The following is a 21,312-nucleotide window of genomic DNA, read 5'->3' on the forward strand; positions in this document are numbered from 1 at the left end:
GATAAAATATAGCCTATAGCAATCTTGAATAATGTACGTTTCTAATGGTAAAAGAATTTATGAAATCGGTTCGCCAGCTTCGGAGATTACCCGACTCAAACATACAAACTCACAAACGCTTACCCTCTTTATAATGATAGTACAGATAGGCTACTTTCCAACTAGTCAAATCCAATGATTTTTCTGTGAAAACAAAAAAAAATGTACTTCTACCTTGTATGACAGTGATGTGCTTTGACGTCAGGATTTTTGAAGTCGAAATGCATTCCCAATATACTTTAACTAGCGGCCTGTTCCTGCTTCGCTCGGGTAAAAACATAAGTTTATCGCGAACAGACAGACAGACAGACGCGGCAGAGGACTTTGATTTATAACATGTAAGGATTTAATGATATAACATTCTTTTTTTGTTTTTGGGTTCAACTTAATTATCAGCCTCTTTTTAATTAACAAATAAAATCCCATTCAATTATATTTTAATCCTATGTAAAATTCTTGTGTAGATAGGAACGCGTGACAACCCTGGCGTGTCGAAACACACACACACACGTGCTTTGTCTGTGCGCACACTGAAATCATTAAAAATACTACAGCGGATGCTGGTTAGAAATAGAAGAATTATGTCATTGAGCTGAACCGCCTTTGCAGACAGCATTCCTTTAGTCAAGGTCCATCCAACTTTCTCCGGATTATTTATATAATTATGCGTAAGAAGTTGTATAAACACGGTAAACATAATTAGGCAACTTCTATCGAATTTTACATCTGTGTGATTATTAATTAATTATATTGATCTTGAAATTAACGGGTCAAATGCGACTTGCGCACCGAGGATCACTTTTTTGTATTAATTTTGTAGCTATATTGGAGCCAAGCCTCATTGCTGCGTGGCGCTCCATCGTTCTCCGTCACGTTGACGTCCGTCGACGGATCAACGAAGAACAACTTTTGAAATTGTACCAAGTTTTAACGTGGACGTCAACGCACGTCTATGTCAAAGCTTATGGAAAACGGAGCACACCTGAGCGCAACTGAGTCTTATTTGAAGCAAGGAAAATAATCGAATTCCTACCGTAAATCTTATGTAAGTATATAACAATAAAGCGGAAACGGAATTCTCGTTGCGAGTCCATCTCGCACATGGAAACAGAATAATAGTTTTACACATAAAGGTAACAATAAATTGTGGTTTGAACCGAGTTATGACCATTAGTCGTGACAAATATTAGCGATAAAGTTTGAGGATCGATAAAATTGATTTTGTGCTCCATATAACTGATCTAAATATAAGTTGGTAAAGTAAGCAGACGAGAGAGACGAGCAATGTCTGTGATGTATGCTCAACCTCACCCGGTCACAGAAGATTAATATATTTGGCTAGCTTTTGGCGACTGCCTCCTACGCGGGTATTTTTCCAATTCCCACGGGAATATCGTTAAATATTGTAAGTTACATTTCATATTGTCCCTTGTCCTACAGAGTTGAAATTTTCCATGAAAATTACAATGCATTGTTAAGATAGGCATAACCTGAGGATGCACCCAGGATCGGTCCCCTACGAGCGAACTCCTCAACGGTTTATGACAATGATTTTATTGAATGCAGCAAGATATCACCGACGAAAAAGCTCATGACAAAAATATCATTTTTCTAAAACACTTCCTTTTAATCTCGGCCAAAGGAATTTCTCTATTATTCTCACCTTGCATTCAGTAGAGCTGAGGATTTCGACGAGGAATCGGGTTCGGGTGCCGACCTTCACCGTCAGGTCCTGCAGGCGGCGCAGGAAGGTGGGGGGGTCGTCGCCGGACGGCGCCTCGTCCGGCGACACCTCCAACCGGACGCGGGCCGTGTCGCTGCCGGCGACATTACTTGCCTGCAACGTTATATATAACCTTACATATTTATTATTTATATAATATTAACGTTAAAACTGTATATAACGTTAAAACTGTATATTACATATTATTAAATCTACCGCCGCGATAAACTCAAAAACTAATGCATGGATTTCATACTGTTTTTACAATTAGATAACGTGAGTAAGGTTTAGGTGTGAAATTTATTATGTTTTACACGTGCGAAGCCGGCACGTGTTGCTAGTATTATATAAACGTCAACGTCAGACAAATAAAATAAAAACCGGTAGTAATCGTAGTGAAATCTGAAAATTTTTAAGGTTTATTTTTACAGCTTCGCGGCGTCGTAGCCCCGAATGCAGCCGGGAACACGCGAAGATGAGCGAGGAGTGAGTCTGTTTGTGTACTAGATCTAATACAAAAATCTATATATATATATATATATATAAGGACGATCTCGGTGGCGCAGTGGTAAAGTTCTTGCCACTGGACTGAGAGGTCCCGGGTTCGATCCCCGGTCGGGTCATGATGGAAAATGTTCTTTTTCTGATTGGCCCGGGTCTTGGATGTTTATCTATGTATGTATTTGTTATAAAATATAGTATCGTTGAGCTAGTATCCCATAACACAAGTCTCGAACTTACTTTGGGGCTGGCTCAATCTGTGTGATTTGTCCTAATATATTTATTTATTATTTATAACGCCACAAGGAGTAGTATTTTTTTCATTTCCCGACAAACATCAAGCTTGCCAAATATCTCTGTAATATGAACTGTCTGGAAACTGCTTTTAAAGCGGTCAAGTACATTGTGAAGGTTAAATGTGTGACACAAAACAAAATAAAAAACAACTTGACTTATCCTTGACATAATTTTATATTAAAAATTATACATAATTTCCAGAAGGCCTCTACGAAAATACACTCGTAGCGCGTTTGCTAACGTCCACAATGCTGTCCCATCGTGTAAAGGGAGAATGTTTGGACGCAATGTCGTGTACATGTTTTATGTTTGATGGTAGTAGGTACCCCAGGCTCTCATATCTCAGTCTCATTTATCAGCAATCTCATAATTCCATTCCATTTATTACTTGTTTATGAGATTTGATCAAAATTTTATCAGTACTTTATACCGGCTCCACACTTACGTTAAACAGTTTGTCAAATATTGTCGGATTCGGTATACATTCTTCTTCATAGTCGTATTCCTCATGGCTGAGGGTCGTGCTCATTACGTGGAATGAAACACACATAACAACTTTCTTGGCATTATCAATGGAGTGGTTTGCCATTGCCTTCTCCATTTCACACACAAGTTAATAATAATCAACTAGTGTGCCGGTTACCAAGTGGTGGTCGAAAAAAAAAAAGTTAGGGGAAGAAGCACGACTAAAGAAGAAGAAAAAAAGGCGTAAGAAATGGAGAAGATACGTCTCAAAGAAGAATAAATATCTTAGCTTAGCACTCACTTGCAGCGTGTAGACGCCGCTGTCGCCGACCCGGGCAGCACTAATTGTGAGCCGCACACCACCAGCGTCTTCCGAATTGGTGAACCGATCATCCAGAGAAGTCCCAACGCGACTCCTGTTGAAGTAATGTCATCATTCTCAACGGTACCAATCTTTGTTGTTATGGTATGGCCATTCCATGACAGGGTGACCTTTTATACATTGGCAATATTTTGCTACTACATGCTCAGTCCATGATTCTGAACAATTTGGGAGTAACTCGGATATCGCGAAAAAGTAATCAGCCGTTCTATACAAAATTAAATACCTAACTTGTGGAAAATGTATGGATTTGCTGATTTTTCCCCCTCGATTTCAAGGTTGCTTTCATACGAAAAGTTGTTCAGTACCGTGGACTGGGCATGTAGATAAAATAATAACAGTGTATAAGAAATCACCCTTCTTAAGAAAACAGCCTTCTGACGAGTCCAATATGAAAAATCTTTACAGTACTTATTGCTGAAAATACCTAAATCAATTATTAGTTCAAAGGAAAACATTCTAAAGGAAAACATTTATTAACCGCGAAATTAATTGCCTAAGTTAATTTTAATTTGAATTGCTGTAAAGTTTGTTTACATAATAAGATTTGTATGATAAAAAGGAGTTTAGATATTAATGGAATCCTATATAGCTAAACACATATTTGCCAAACATAGTTAAGAACATTCTCAATTGAATTATCTTCTTAAAAACTAGATCAAATTCGATTCAGCCGTTTGGCTGCTACGATGCCACAGACTGACATACAGATACTTCTTCATAGTCGTATTCCCCATGGCTGGGGTTGTCATTACGTGGAAAGAAACACGTTGAACAACTTGGCATTATTAATGGAGTGGTTTGCCATTGCCTTCACTCATTTCACACTTCCATTTCACACACAAGTTAATAATCAACCAGTGTGCAGGTTTCCTCACGATGTTTTCCTTCACCGGAAGCAATTGGTGGTCTATGAAAACTACTATACATGAGTCAGATTGGTATACAAACTCATGTGGCACGAGTAGGGTTCGAACCTGGGACCTTTCGATCCACAGGGCGTCTTAACCATTAATTACAACACCACCGCTTCACAGATACACAGACAAGTTAAACTTAATATTTTATTTCTGTCGTCGGGGGTTACCTACGCATAATGATTCTCAAACCTAGAGTTTTCTAGTTAAGTATAAAATATAACTAATAAAAATACGTCTAAAACATTTAAACGAAAAAACCACGATGCAACTAATATTCATTCAAACTAAGCAGGTTAATACGTTGATAAACATCTAATGAAAATGTATGATGTTGAATAAAATATATGAAAATAATGTTTTGAATGATATTCTAAACCTAACTAACAACACACACAATAATATTCTGGTGGAATATTATCACCTGAATAACGAAGGTACAGTCTATCAAGAAAGTGCTGGAAATAAATTAGAGCGATGTCTCCTGTCGGCTGACAACACTGTATTTATCAACCAATCATTGTATTGCAACGGCAAAAAATTGTAGTTTGTTTAAAACACATTTTCTTAACTTGACAGACAGTACGGTACATTGATACAATCACAAATACAATGAAGAATGATTACTGAAAATATAATATGTAAATGATATTGTGCGCGGCTTCTCCTACGTGAATTTGCCTTAGATGAAAATAACATTTTAATGTATAAGATAAACTGTATCAATAACATTTCAGCCATTATTTTATTAAGTACATGAGTGGTGGAAATTTTATTTTGCAAGTATTTACATCATCTCCGTGTCCCGTGTCTCTTCCTGTACCGTGTACCTGTACCGTCCCGTTTCGCGCAGCGAATAAATTAAAAAAAAAGGCAAACTATGGGATAACTCTGTATATATCTTTTCTCTCGATAGGTAGATTTTTTCCTAACAAGAACCTAATTGAACCCCCCTTTTCCTGTTTTCCTTCAAGCGTGTTGAATCTAGTTCTTAATCTAGAACCTAGACTCATTGATGTTCAAGCAAGCGTGATGACTTCCACAAAAGAGACAGGCTCTTTCATATTGAGGTCACAGTTAACAAGATATCTATTTCTTTAGTATCCGTATGGTTGAAATATTTTACAATCTTAAATTTGTTTGCTAACTACTGACAATATAAGCAAGGATCGGCTTCGACAGAAGCTATGACAGTGTTTTGCTAACTGAAACTAAGTTTCGAACAACCATTACATTTTCATTTGTCAAAAGTTATGAAATTCTATATTGGTTCCATTCCTAGATGCACGGGACACTGCACGACCAAAACCTTATTGTTTTTCGTAATTTTTGACAAACGAAATTCTTAAGACGGATAAAAAACATCAAAAAAGTTTTCAACGCTTCAATGTTATTGATTTGAGAGCTATTAAATTAATCTCGACGGTTTGGTCTGCAGTTCTGCACCGATTTTTAGGTTGGCTACCGACCGACCAGCCGGAGTTCATTAGTGCTAATTGCAGCGCAATGAAAACACCTATTACTAAATTCCATTCTAAACTTGGTTTTTGAGAAAGGAGTTCGATTTCAGAGAAAAACAATGCGAAATGCGAAAATGCGAAAGTAAGATTGTTGAAGACCTCTTCACGCATCATCTACTGGACCGATTGTTATAAAATTTGGTACACGGGTAAAAAATAAACTGGAATAACACATAGGGTACTTTTTATCCCGAAATTCCCACGGGAGCGAAGCCCCGGGGCGCAGCTTATTAATTAGTCTAAAATATTGCGCACACATGTGTTACCTATTGAGAATCCAAAGGTCGTCGCAAGCATTTTTAAAGAGTCTCGTCTTAACATGAAAAATACAGAATTTTCATTAGCCCTCGTGTGACGTTCAGATCCGTGACCTTGAGTGTTGCACTGTTTTCGCAAGACCAGCGGCCCCAAATTTCTTCTCCCAAAATAACCCCCAATGCCTCGGAACATCGGCCAATCATTCTATGCCACTACTGCGCCGGTGACGATCCAAATACTAAGACAGATAGATGAAACGTTTATTTACTAATACTGCGTACACATAGAAGACAGATACGTAAGTTTTTCACAAGAAACGACTTGGACAATGTAATTATCGAATTTTAAAAGTAAATAATTGATATCACTCACATATATATTAGCTACTCAATTAGCTACCGTGATAAATTAATACGCATCGGAATTGGGACAGAGTAAGAACTTTATTGGTCCAATTATAAAGATATGTTGAACAAAGATATGTTTGTTTGTTTATAAACATGAAACTCATAGTATTTTTTATCTTTTTTTAATCAACTAAATCATTAAAAAAATACTTTGCGTTCCATTTTCATATCTAAACGTATTAAATTTCATACATTATCCTTAGGAGAATTACGTACAATGATTTGTGTAATTAAATCAGCTTAATTGTTGCCTTGCGGGTGCTTTAGGTGGACAAATTTTTGTGAAATTTCTGGTCGACCTAAATCACCTGAGCGGAGGTGATTTAAAAACACCGACTCAGTGGACTTAAATCACCTGGGTGAATTAGCCGGGTAATTTAAGTGGATTAATTCCGCCCCGGGGCTTCGCTCCTGTGGGAATTTCGGGATTTAAAATTACCCTATATGTTATTCCAGGTCATATATACTACCCGTGTACTAAATTTCATAATAATCCGTCCAATAGATTTTGCGTGAAAGAGAACAACTCACAAACTTTCGCATTAATAATATTTGTAGGATTGTTTACATCAAGTTTAAATATGAATTAACTACAGAAGAGTTTCTTTAAAAAAAAAACAATCGTTATCGGGTCAAGGCTATTTTCATTTTGATGTACGTACCTATGCTATATCGTATAAGTTACAATACAATACTCTTTATTGCACCAAAAGCGAAATTAACAAAAAAAGTTAACTAGAGGCCCGTCCCGGCATAACTCGAGTAAAATCATAAATTACCTATACAACTAAACGTTCCATAGAAAACTAATGTGCAGTAAAAAAGCAGCAAAATCCGAAAGTTTTTGAGGTAATCGAGACATATACGCGGCATATAACTTTGGATTATAATATAAGGATAACCATGTTAGATCTTGGTGGAAAATCTACAACTCTTTAAATAGAAAATTCGGGATATCTCGGCTCCCGATGAGGGAACTGCTCAACGGATTACTGCATGGACACACGATCCTTTGTTTCGCATTGAATACACAAAATAAAAAAAAAAAATACATTTTTGTAAAAAAAAAATTATTTCAAACGTAATAATTTCCACTGATAACTTCAACAATTCGTCAAATTTTCCTCGAATACGGGCTGAACACAACAAACGCTGTTTAGGGGTAGAATTAAAACAAAATATTCATTTTCCCTTCACAAAAACAGTACAAATAGAATGTTTTTGTGAAGGGAAAATAAACATTTTGTTTTAATTCTACCCCTAAACAGCGCTTGTAACCAATTTAAGTATGTATGTGATGACAAGAACAAAAGACAAGAGGCTTGTCTTTAAAATAATTCTCCTATTCTGTGGTTAATTATCGTTGAGCGATTAAATTAATTTCACCACCAATTATTTGTTATTTATACGTTTATATCTGCCATACGTTATCTACATCGTAAGTCAACCACAGCTGTAGTGTCAGATTTTACGAGCTGAAACGAAAATTCATTGCATTAATAACGTTTTATGATTCTAACATAACGATGTGATCACAAACTATATGATGCCCGGGGCTTCGCTCCCGCGGGAATTTTGAGATAAAATATAACATATAGCAATCTTGGATAATGTACTTTTCTAATGGTGAAAGAATTTTTGAAATCGGTACGGTAGCTTCGGAGATTACCCGCCTCAAACGTACAAACTCACAAAGTCACAAACAAACTCACAAACGCTTACCTCTTTATAATAATAGTTTTGATAATAATATTACAAATGGGTAATTCTGTCAGTCGGTTACGATTTCACGTTTAATCGCTGCCTAGAACGATTTGGATAAAATTTGGTACACAAAACTTTAAAACAAGCTACAATCTCTATCTCGTCCTCGCATGTTCCATTGCATTCGGGACTACAACGCCCAGAAGCCAAAATAAAACAACAACTGCCAAGTGTATGTGATTCGCTTCTAATATGACGTCAACGGAAGGATATAGAGTGTATTCTATTTTAGGGCGGAACCACACGCCACTAAATGGCCAGAGACCAAACATTGTAAGCAAACTGATAGTATAGGTATAAACATAGTATGATAAACAAAGTTTTATACCTAATAATGAAGATTACATCGATTTCACTCGATAGCCTGGCGCGTTTCCAGGCGTTGCGCAATGAATGATGCGCCGGCGCAGAGCAACGCAACTAGCGTACGTGCGATCTTGTCAACACTATTCTTATACAAAATGTTTGTATAACATCTATTTTGGGAAAAAGAAAGCTTTTTGTCATTCACAATCTGAATATTATAGACTCAGAAACTATTAAAACTAAATAAACCATTAAGTAATTACATAAAAAAGTGCTTATAAATATATTTTTATTATACTTTTGTATTATTTTATTAATCAATTTGTATCTGAAATTAAGATTATATATTTATTATTTCTAGAAAACAACAACATTTTAAGATACTAAAAATACTAAACAATGTTTGTCTGTCAATCATCTAATAAGTATGCTGCGTGTGTTGTGTGCGCTCAAGAACGTAAAATTGAAAAAATATACGTAGATATACACATACATAATTGAACGTTGATTGGTGCTGGTCCAATTAATGATCGGCCTTTTCGTTCAATTGAATGCCGGCGTTTAATGAATGGGCTAGCCTTCCAATTAACAGACTGATTGAACCAGATGGCTGCGACATGTGTAAAATTATGCCCTGTCGTCTTATTTACCGTAATTCTTCAACGAAATATTGTAAATCAGAACAGTGTGTTTCAGTGATTAACTTTATACATTCTGTTTGTAAGGGCCTTTAATTGGCTCCTTTCCTAACCATCTCCATTCGGAGCTGTGACGCCCTGACGACCAAGGTTCCCGTAAAAAATCAACCGTTAAATTTTGTAGATTTAACAATGCTTTTACAACGGGGTGCTCGGCCTGACGTGAGCCCTCTTTGAGGATGCTATTGCTGCCTATCAGCTGTTAAGACGTTTGTCCCTTAGTCGCCACGTGCGATTTCCACGGGAGAAGTTGTATTTTTCCTATTCTAGGGTGGGACTACACGCCACACGATTACCATCTCCATGTTCATTACGTGTTTTATTGCAAAGCTGTTAGTCTTATTTTTTTAATAAAATAAAAGTAAAATAAAATATTTTAAATCATAGAAAAGCTACAGGAAACAATATGCTCTGACATTGAACGAGGTTGCGTTGTGTAGTGAGTAAGTACTTCACAGGAAATGCAGTTATAATACCTCAAGAGTTTACACGTGTCGCCGTGTAACCAGCGGCTCTCAAAGTGGCTCTGGTCCGCCTGTGGATAGGGTCCACGGTTTTTATATCGTAATAATCATAGTAATAATCGACGACGTAAAACTAAATTGTGAATTTAAGAAACCGCCTCCCAAGTTGCTAGCATCATCTCGTATGCTAGAAAAGGGCTGATTCAGAACGGATGAACGTACATTTCCCGATTATATATACTAAGAAAACTCGGGTTAAATTCTCTTAAAAATAAAAACGATATAAATAGTGGGTTTAGTCAATAGTGAACGGAAATGTCAAATAGGTACCATTATTATAAAGAGGTAAGCGTTTGTGACTTTGTATATTTGAGGCGGGTAATCTCCGAAACTAGCGAACCGATTTCAAAAATTCCTTCACCATTAGAAAGATTACATTATCCAAGATTCCTAGAGGCTATATTTTAACTTAAAAATCACATGGGACGAAGTCCCGAGCAACATCTAGTGTTAAATAATAATGCATATTTTTATTACATTTCTATAAAAAATCATTTCAAGATCGTTCTTGTCCATACACCACTCGACTGAAGGCATAATAAGCTTTTTTAATCGAATGGAACTAGAATGGAACTTCGAGTGAGTGCAAAGAGAAAAACCCAAGTTCGAAACAGAGTTTCAACAGTGCATTGAACTGGAAGAACTCCATCAAGTTATATCCATGAGCAAAAGCTAGTAAAAATATATAATTTTTAAATTTTTTTTTTAAACTGTACATATTTTCTGACAACTGTTATTAAGAAATCATCAACATAAATAGATGTCGAACAAACAGCTTTTTCGCTAAGATATTACACACTCTAACGTGACGTCACGTTTTAGTGTCATTTCGCATAGAGCCTTTGGACGAGTCCAAAGCTGTGTGATTTTATTTTTTGTCATATCTTCGAAAGCATTGTCATTATAACAGTATTTTGTCCATTTGTGTTTCTATATAAGAATATAATAATATAAGGGCTTTTGATTAGTGAGAAAAATAAAAATTTGCCATATAGCTTATTGGGTTCAAAATTGGTATTTTTTATTGTAGTTAGGAGATAGAAGTTTGGGAGCCTCTGGTATAGACATCGCTCGTGTAACCAGATTGGAGGGTGGTGCAGGGTTGGCGCCCATCAACAAATTCCATTCGACGCAGAGTGAAACGGGAGATTACGTTGCACAAGCAAATTGAATTATTTATTGCGCTCTGAATACTCCACGTGCATTTTAATTTTTTAGGGAATAAGTTTTATAAATCTCTCATTTTATGCAAAAGATTTTAATGTCGTTAGAGAGATCTTATTATGTGCGTGTGGTCTGAGGGCCCACTTCTTGAAATTCTATGAAATTTAGTGGGAAGTGTAAAAGAATTGTGATAGTTGGAATTAGATTTTGTGAAAGCCAAATAACCGAGTTACAATGTTTTACGAAAGGCCCTCAGTCCTCATAGTGTCGTCGGAGGGCCCACCTGTATCTCAAAAACTATACATGCTTCAGATAAAGTTCCATTCTACACATGACGTTCAGTATACCGTTGAGGAGTACCGCTCTTGGGTGAAAATTCAATAAAAGCTTATAAAAATGATAAAAGCTCTTTTGTTCTCATTCTTCTTGGGTTTCGGGGCTGTGAAGCGGCAAAGCGTAACAAAACCTTGGAATTTCGAACATTCGGCTGTGATTTTACGACCGGCCGCCCGCCCGACGCCAGCTCTCCTTGGCAATGCTATTGTCGCCAACTGCCCAGGCTGTGTGTCCCTCAGTCGCCATATACGACATCCAGGAGGAAATGGAGTGGTCCCATTATAAGGCGGAACCACACGCCACAACAATAGCTGATTTGTTGTCACTAATACTTAACTAATCTCGTACCGTACGTAATACATACGTGGACATGCTAACACAAGAGAATTACCTATATTAATGTTTTATTTCAAAGATTCATACACACGATCATATCATGTTTTGTGTATAATTGACAATGTACTTTGTGTACTGTTATTAAAGGTATTAGAAAAAGAAATTAACAATAATGATAAGCCCATCTAGCATGATACAGACCCACACTGTTTTCTTCTGACATTTCTTCTCGGCAGATGATCGTTCCGAAATGTCAGCAGTTTTTAGTTTTTTGAGAAATTACCAGTTTAAAATATAAAATTTGACATGAACAATCACAGACATTCAATGTTTACTTACATGATAAATTAAATGTCTGTTGAAAGAGTGTCTGTGAAGGTCTACTTTCTGAATACGATTGTAAATGATTTGAATTCACACCGATTTGTTTCCAAGGATGTTTGGCTGAAGACGCGCTCCGTCATGCGTTCCGTATTCAGTGTGCACCTGCCTTAAAACTTCTTTAAGACTAATAGGGTTATCCCACAACTAATATTATAAATGCGAAAGTAAGTTTGTTTGTTACCTCTTCACGCATTATCTACTGGATCGATTGTTATGAAATTTGGTATATGGTTAAAAAATAACCTGGAATAACACATAGGGTACTTTTTATCCCGAAATTCCCACGGGAGCTAGAACCTGGGGCGCAGCTAGTAAAATATAAAAATTGTACAATTTATAACTAACTCATCCACAGCTGTAAATCATAGTGAAGTTAATACAAATTTACGACTGAGCCCATTTATTGGGTCGTTTAAAGTGGCATGGCGGATATACAATAGTAAAAATACTTTTGAAAGTATCTAAATTTAAACATGACAGTGGATAATGAAAGAAAAAAAATGGTTTATTCAATTTGCAAAAAAACATAGTTAGAATTTTACATTTGTTATACATGTATAAACTAGGCCTCGTACCGTACCGTGTTGTACCGTGACTGAAAGCCATATATATATATATATAACATAATATATAACAATATTAGTACACAAGATCTACACAATTAGTTTTCTAAATTCTGTGGCAATATAGTAGTGAGCATTTACTTTTACATTTTTTGATAAGTGGGTATTTAAAATTTCAAATAATTTTAATGACAATATTACTTAATAATCAATAATTAAGAATTGAACAATGGGCGAATTTAAGAGTAATGGGTAGGTACACGGCAGGTCTCTTTCGTCGTTCGGCGAACCGTGATGAAGACGAATAAACTAAAACTGATGAGTTGAGACTATTTAATATGCCTGTTTTTCATAAATATCTTTCTATCCATTTCAAATATTATAAAGTACGATAATGACAAAACATATTTTAGATTAAAGTTTAGTGTTGTAAGTGTTTTAACGTTTTTCTAAAACCATATTAAAAATTCTGACTGATTTAGGTACACGATTTTGACCATGAATCCATGGCGGGAATCTGTTTTGTTGACTTAATGATTTGGAGCCTGATTATCACTGACTGAAGAAATATGTGGTTAACTTTTTTCTCAATTTAATAAATCTACAAATGTTATTTTATCTGTACTTCCCAATAGTGCTACAATGGAATTAGATCAAGTAAACACTTGTTAATTTTATCTAATTCAGTTATGTACCTATTTTTTTTTTTATTACGAAAAAACCCGTAAACCCTTTAATCATTTCTGAAATGCCGAAAAATTACACTTAATATCAGAATTACGTGGAATTAATAACCAGAAATCCTCGGAAAAATACCCACGACACGAACATTAATTTACATTCAGGGTTGCCAAGGAAATAGCTATCGGCACGATCGATAACTTCCCGCTTTCGGAATTTTTCCAGGAGTTGTGAAGTCTAGTTATAAATTGACTACTTATTACTTGGAATGTGCCCTTACGGTATTTTTATTAAATATTTCAAGGAAAATATGGAAATACACGATTTTCCCCAGACGCAGGATATTCGCATACGTTTCTTTAAATATTATTTTACGAAAATAAGTAGTTACAAATCGAGAATTTAAAACGTCAACTGTGATCTACCCTCGCAGTTGCTAAGATAATCTTATAGCAAAATGAACGTTAGTATCATGATATAAAGTTAGATTTCTAGAGAAGAAAACGCTAGTCTACCTATTTAATTTCTATCTCTGTGATAAAGGTTTGCTTGAAAAGCATTGGTGGGTAGTTTGTGGAGCTTGTTTAAATCGGATATAAATAACTAGGAGGTGGGCCAAAAGGGTGAAGGGGGTTGTAAAAGAGGGGTAGTTTGCATTGTGTGCAATGCTGTCAGCGCATCAGGTTACGCAGGTATTCGAGAATCAATAAATCTAGATTCCTAATATTAATTTCGAGCAATCAGGTCAGTACGGACCTGCCTAGATTGAAACAATGGCGCATGCGCCGTCCGCGTCGCAACCGAAAGGTCGGAGGTCAAATACGGACTCATGTGTTAAAAAACAAAAGAATTATGTTTATTTAAATAAAACTATATCAGACGATCGAACTACTATGTCTTTCTGACAACCCTACGCTCTTTTAATTGTTTGCTTAATGTTTTTACTATTTAATTCATTTTCAAGTATTGTTCAATGTGTGAGCAGAGACTCCGGAGTGCCACCAGCGCTGGTACGGCCACCTCTGGCTTAGACCGGCAAGTTACTTAGGAAACAAATCAAATCAAAATTATTTACTTGCCTTGATGAAGCCACAATTTGATATACAGAGCTTTGATACAGCATTTAAGAATAAGCCTATCTTAGCCATGTTTGGCTTCCACCTGGTAGAAGGAGCACTCAAGAAGTGCTGGCTTTGTCTTTAAGAATGACATGCTTCTGAGGGCTTAGTGCGGGTTAGCATTTCATTTCTCGAACTCGAGATGCAGCGAACCAATCACATTGCGGTGTGGTTGTCGTTGCTTCACAATGGCGTATACCCGCACTAAGCCCTCAGATAACTAAGAATGCTCCAAACCTGGCCCATAGAACGAAACTCAGCGGAGATCTTTGCTCAAGCATAATTGGAAAGGGATGTACGTATCTGTTGAATGTATTTGTATACCTTTTTTATACTTGAGAAGAGATCTCGACTTGAGTGTCGTTCTAATACAGGCCTTTAAGTGAAAGTGACTTTAAATTGAGTTTTAATGTATATGATATACATGTGCACTAAATTATATGGTTTTATGGATTCTTATATTTAGCAGTGAGGTAAATAAGGTAAATTTCATCAAGTGATACATTGTGCTTTAACTAAACTTTTACGTAATTATTAAAATCAATTTCACCAGCAAGCCGGCCTTACAGCTAAACCAAGACCACGTGGTCTTCGAACTTCGTAACCCTTTGCTCTGTCTACCCCGTAAGTGACAAAAACTGATACTGTATATTATAGTTATGAGGGGTGGGTAAATTAAACTAAAACATATTTTTCAAAACGCCGCATATCTCAGTTTCCTTTCCTTTTTTCTTGTCTTTTATAATCTCAAGTTTCAAAACTTGTTATACTTCAAAAGCACATCTTCAATTCTCGTTTCTAATCGGAGTTTTAAACTTGTGACTTTCAAAGCCATCAGTACTAGATTCTTTATAAGCACTATAACAAGCCTCGCAACTTCGTAACCGCCTTGACTTTGTGGAGACGGCGAGCAGAGAATGCGTTTACACGAGCGGAACACGGTGTCTAACTCGCCGTCAAAGCGTGAAAGGTTCCCGGAAATGCAATTGCAAGGCTTTGAGATGATACAACGGGGTCTATCGATCTAGGGAGACTTGCGAGGGCTGGGATGTGGGAGGCCATTCCAGGTATTTATTTTAACGGGGTGCAATACTATATACATGTATAGTTACAGCCCTAGCAACGGACGGACTGGCAACTGTGTAACGGTGTCATGACCACATATTTGTCATACTAGATCGAAGATTTAGTCTGGTTTTAATTAAAAGTTTCCAAAACTATGTTGTGTGTTGTTCCGTCTTGGAATATGACCACTTTATATCCTCCCTTGGGTGTCGTTCAAGGCGACTAAAGGACACATAACCTTGGCAGATGACATGCAATACTTACAATCTCTTAAGAAATCTGACGTCAGACAGGTGAGATTTGTATAGATTTGCCCAAATCGTCAAAATTGTACCTAAGGTTCTAAGGATCTATTCATTACGTCAGCGTAAAAATGTAACTTTGATGATAGGGCTTCAAGGGCTCACAGCCCTCAATGCAACCGGACGACAATGAGAGAAACTTGATGTCGCTGCAATGGAGTGGAGATGGAGTGGTGTTTTCGACACCAAAGTGCCCGTAATGTAAGTTTCCAATCTAGTGCAGCGACTAACAGGTCATAGGAATATTAATTACGTGAAGAGTACCTAGCTCTATTGGTATCTGGGCGCAAGGTGGATGGAAGGGGTGGTTGGTGCATTCACGGAATTTCCCGGGCCACCACCCTGAGCTCGAGCTCCCTCCCACCTATTATACTCTTTGTGAATGATTACTGGTTTACATCAATTAATTCAATAGCTCGTATATCCGATAAAACCAGATAAAACCTTAGAATAAGACAAATTTTTTAGTCAGAACACTTGTGACCTAAAAATTTCCGCGTGGTTACGTCCAACAATTGCACCGCTTCATAACCTGGGAGGATATGAGGCGATATGCATGCCGTATGAGCCGAAGGGGCGCACAGTCTAAGTGGCTGATAGGCAACAATAGCATTCTCAAGGGTTAACGTCAGGCAGACGGCTAGTAGCAAAGACAACATAACCTTCAAAATTTTAAGGTTATTTTTAAAAATGACGTCGAGCTTCACGGCGGCGGCACAACTCCGTACGCAATGAGAACGTGCGGAGATGAAAGAAATAATTAGTTCTCACCGGATATATGTAATGTAAGTAAAAAAATAATAGGACAGAAATCGAATCAAGAAAGAAGCAAGAGGGGGACATACATGAGACCTCTCAACGAGGGTTTCGATTCTCACGCAGTCGATGTTCATGGATTTCATAAAATGTCTACAATTTTTGAAATATAACAGTTTATCCACTATCGGAAAATCACAATCGAAAATCTTCAATCGGAAGCATCGATCGATCGACATTTTCCGCGCGCATTATTTTTAGTTTATGCTCAATGTGTTCTATATTTCTTAAACTTATTACTAGCTGCTTTTTCTAAAATTGAAAATTTTATGTATTTTCATACATTGCTATATAAAATTATCTATAAAAATCATCTTAATCGGCTGTTCAAAACCAAAACCTTTATTAACGTAACACTATTTTAAACCGTTTATTTATTGTTTTTTTTTAATCTGACCTAAATTTCTAATATTTTTTTAAATCAAAGAAGTACTTAACGTATCAATAAAATCTACTTTACATACAAAAAAATGTTGTTTTTTTTTATTGGATTCGCTGAATATATGTGACATGATTGAATGTATTCTCAAGAAATGTTATTTAAGTGCCTGTATGTCTAGCTATATCGATTTTCATCTAGGATGGCGCGGGTAGGCGAGCGGGGTGGCTGTGCTTCGTGGAATTTTCCCTCATGGCAACACTTGAACTACATCAACTGTTAGATTCAAATCAGCTACTTTTCTCCAAGAACCATTCGAAATTGCAAATGATTTATTATGACTAATATTGGTACTGTTTGATTAAAATCGGCGTGTTACTTTTTTCAAGAACCATTGTTCTTGAAAACGATTCATTTTGGAAAAATAAAATCCTATTTGTAAGTTTTATATTTATACTGCTATGTTGTATATAAAATATTTTTTTGTAATAGAAAATTCGGCTTCGGTTTTGACCAATTCAGCCGAAACTTTCAACCCGTTGAAACAAGTTATTTGTACAACTATAAATGTCTTTAGAGTTAACAAAAATTGTTATTTTATTTATTTAATAAAAACATTACACTAATTAATTACTACGTGTCGACTTGGCCAAATTAGTGATAACCTAAAGTATATTTGTTACTTGGGTTACAAGCCAAAAGTGTGTATTTATGGTACCAAAAGTGTCGGTTTGAATGTATCAAGTAGATGTTTGGTTATTATATAGTGTGGTCTGTGGTGTTGCGGAAGTGGCGCCAGCGGTCGCGATTGCGGTTCTACTCCAGGCTAGGAACAATGAAATGTTTCACATCCCGATCTTAAACTGGTTTATTAATAGTGCTGTTTTATGTAATATTTCTTATTCACACATAATGCGGAATAAGTTATTAATTTACAACAAAACGGCCTGATTCTCCGTCGTGCTGCGTTGCGTCAACGTAGAGAGTTGCGGTTTCAATGTGTTCCGTTGTTTTCCATAGGGTAGACGAGGTAGACGAGGGTGACTGATGGTAAGCAAACACCATCCGGCAACGGGTAGACGACAGTCGATAATGTGAAGTCTCTATACAATTTCTGCGTTGATCCGTCGTTAACGCAACAGGGGACGACAGAGCGTAACATAGCAATGGAGCCGGGCTTTAATAAAATAAAATAAAAACCGGTCAAGTGCGAGTCTAGCATTGAGAGATATAGATAGTTCTTAGAGTAAACTTTTAACGACAATACATGCCGATAACATAAAAAATTGCCGATGTGTATACTTGAATGACTGCACATGCCAATTAAGTAAATAATTTTTAGATAATGTTAAGTTGATAGCAACTCGATACTTTTAAATTGCATCCTTTATTCAAAGTTGCAATTGTCACTTTGAATATGATGCCTGAGTCATTAGGCGGACCTAACACTCTTGTATCATAATGGTAAATTTATTAATGTACCTACTTGAAAAGGAAATGATAACGAAGTATTTTTATTGAGAATAGTTAGCTAGCGAGAGTAGCTGGTAGTTTGTAACGTTGGTAAATAATTATTATTAATTATTTAATTTAGAACATGAGCTGAAAAAGTATGTTCTTCTTCTTGACCTTATCCCACTCATGTGGGGTCGGCACAGTGTGTTCCATTTTGTTCTGTCATTTGCCATATCCATTGATACTCCTCTCCTGTTCATACTGTCCTTGACACACTCCATCCATTTCTTCTTAGGTTTTCCTCTATTCCTGGAGCCCTTTACTTCCATCTTTAATGCCCTTCGTGTGACGTAATTTGATGAGGTGAAAAAGTGTATGTGAAGGTATAATTAATGATTTGTTTTAATTTGAAATTTATTATGCCTGCCCAACTATCTAAACGGGATTTTTGGCCCAAACTGATTCCGATTTTAGTGTTAACAAAGAAAAAAAAATATTGTTTTCACCAAAATTTATTTAGAATTACATCTATACTATTATGATAAAGAGGTAAGCGTTTGTGAGTTTGTATATTTGAAGCGGGTAAACTACCAAACCGATTTCAAAAACTCTTTCACCATTAGAAAGGTACATTATCCAAGATTGCTATAGGGTATATTTTATGTCAAAATTCCCACGGCAGCAAAGGCCCGGGCAACATTTAGTTGTAGATATATTCATTAACTTTTTGTACATTTTTATTCCAAGTACCTGCAATACTTTTTTAGAAATTAATTAGTAACAATACAAATGAAACGTTATTCTCCTCTGTTCCATTAATTTAGTTACATTGTATTTACACGAATAACAGCATACGCTCCATAGCATTTAGAGATAAATCACACAGTCTAACGCTGTTTTGTATTAATAAAACTTTGTTAATAAATTATTTTAACAATAGCGAAAACTGCATTTAAATCCGTTTCGTTTATAAGAAGAAAAGCGCGGAGGTCGATAAAGAAACTACAGTCCAATACAGATGGATGAATGGAAGGATCGTGGAGGATCTAACCCCACAATGGATAATCCGCAAGAAGAAATAAGTCCTTACTTATTTCTATCCTAAACTGATTTTCATTCAATCAGCGAAAATATGTTAACCTCCAACCAAAAATTTGTGAATAAAGTGTGGCAATCCACTTATACAACTCAAGGTAATACGGAGGCGAGGGAATGATGTATGATATTGTTTATTTATTTATATTTTTATATCGAGACGAAAGTATAGATAGTTGCGTTATGTTGTGATGAAAAACCAGACAGTAAATTTCGATGAAAACATTTTAAGTCTATTCAAGCATATTATTAATACAAAATCTACGCTGCAAGCTATCGCTGCAATGCAGGTCAGAGAATACAATTCAATAAAGCATTCTCTACTTTATGAAATTTCTTTCTTCGAGCAGTGCAATGTAGGAATTTTTATTAAGTTTCATCAGAGCTAAAAGTCTTCACGGTTTAAGTTTTCTTTGTGTAACAAGAGATGGGTCTTTTGTTTGGTAAGGCAACGACTTCAGGTAAAACGAGTGTAGCTTTGAGTTTCATTCTACGATTGATGCTATACAAACGAATTAATGGTCTGTATGAGATAAACTCTAATATCCACATCGGAAATTAAACTATTCCTTATTAAATTTCCATAAAAATATCTATGACAAGACGATCACGATCTCGTAAATAATATGAAAACAAAAAATATATAAATATTAGTTCCTTGTTTAGTAGTAAGATCCACTATTATTAATAAATATAAGACAACAAAACATTGTTTATTTAAATAGGTTTTTAAGACATGACTAAAATGTATTCATTTTGAAAATATTCTGGATATATTATAGTCTGGATTTGTCTATTGACTTTGCTACCAGGTATATATTTGTTTCACATGTAAATATATAATTACTAAGAGCCAGTAAACGACCGGATCAATTAAAACAAATACGAGGAACTGACAACAAACTACAAAGCTATTCTACATGTTGCATGTAATGAACTTAGCAATACCGTAAATTCACAACGGCGCACGCGCCGATGTCCAGGAACTAGCTAAATAATGACACATGTCTTATTGTCGAAAATTGTTAATGATATGACTGACCTTAGAGGTTATATAACAATCTAAGCTAACACTGAGTCCACTGATCACACCAGCACGTACGACAGACGAGGGTTGGTGGGGCGGAGAATCCACGGGACACTGCGGCACTCCTGCGCAATGAGGATGGCCAGCCAGAAATACCTGCTGTAAATGGAGGAGGAAGACCTGATGGGTCCCCCGGCGGCGTCACCCTTGCAACAGTTGCTGCCCATGACAGGAGCGCATTTCGTGTCGTGCGAGTTCGCGCAGGTCGACCGCGGACTGCGCGCGAGCAGATATTTTGGTAGACGCGACGCCAGCGCCCCTACCCGTGTTTACGGCAAGGGAGACGCATGTAGGGCGGAGGAAAAGGTCCGTGATGTCATGCGCGCCGTCGCCAAGTGTTGGAAAGCAACTTCGCTGATAAAAGCCAATTGAAAAATATATTTACTATCATATATTAGATGTTTTTAAATGTCGTTAGATCGTTGTGCAGTCATGACTATCGGATTATCTTACAACGGATTTAACGAAACTAAAAGTTGTATTGAACACAATAAATGTAGTTATCACTACCTAAAGATTATAGTCGATTGGAAAACGACGCTTTTTCACACCTGGAATAGTTAGCTATAGATTATAATTTTGTCAAATACTCCGTGTAATTAATACTTAGAGTTATTTGAAACAATAAGTGTTAAATTTGAAAATCAATAGATGTCGCTAGGATGGCGGGAAATTTTCTATCGAATTTCCCGATGTCGAAATAGTTTCATCGTCTCGCCTGAAAACGCTA

At 36.4% G+C, this 21,312-nt stretch overlaps 1 protein-coding gene across 8 annotated transcripts in view; it reads right to left on the reverse strand.

The window, feature by feature from the left end:
- Positions 1–21,312, reverse strand: part of LOC128682988 (titin homolog) — a 71,360-nt gene that overhangs the window by 47,456 nt on the left and 2,592 nt on the right. For 2 of the 8 annotated variants that reach the window (XM_053768093.2, XM_053768094.2), the window contains exons 1-3: positions 20,598–20,769; positions 3,327–3,441; positions 1,703–1,876 (exon numbers count right to left, since the gene is read on the reverse strand). In XM_053768093.2, the coding sequence (XP_053624068.1) occupies positions 1,703–1,876; positions 3,327–3,441; positions 20,598–20,749 (441 nt within the window). In that variant the 5' untranslated portion in view covers positions 20,750–20,769. Of the gene's footprint in view, positions 1–1,702; positions 1,877–3,326; positions 3,442–20,597; positions 20,817–21,312 lie in introns of those variants that run through there. The other 6 variants (XM_053768090.1, XM_053768086.2, XM_053768091.2 and 3 more) reach the window with 6 other exon arrangements.

The sequence above is a fragment of the Plodia interpunctella genome, chromosome Z (genome assembly GCF_027563975.2).
Source record: "Plodia interpunctella isolate USDA-ARS_2022_Savannah chromosome Z, ilPloInte3.2, whole genome shotgun sequence".
Taxonomy (NCBI): Eukaryota; Metazoa; Arthropoda; class Insecta; order Lepidoptera; family Pyralidae; genus Plodia; species Plodia interpunctella.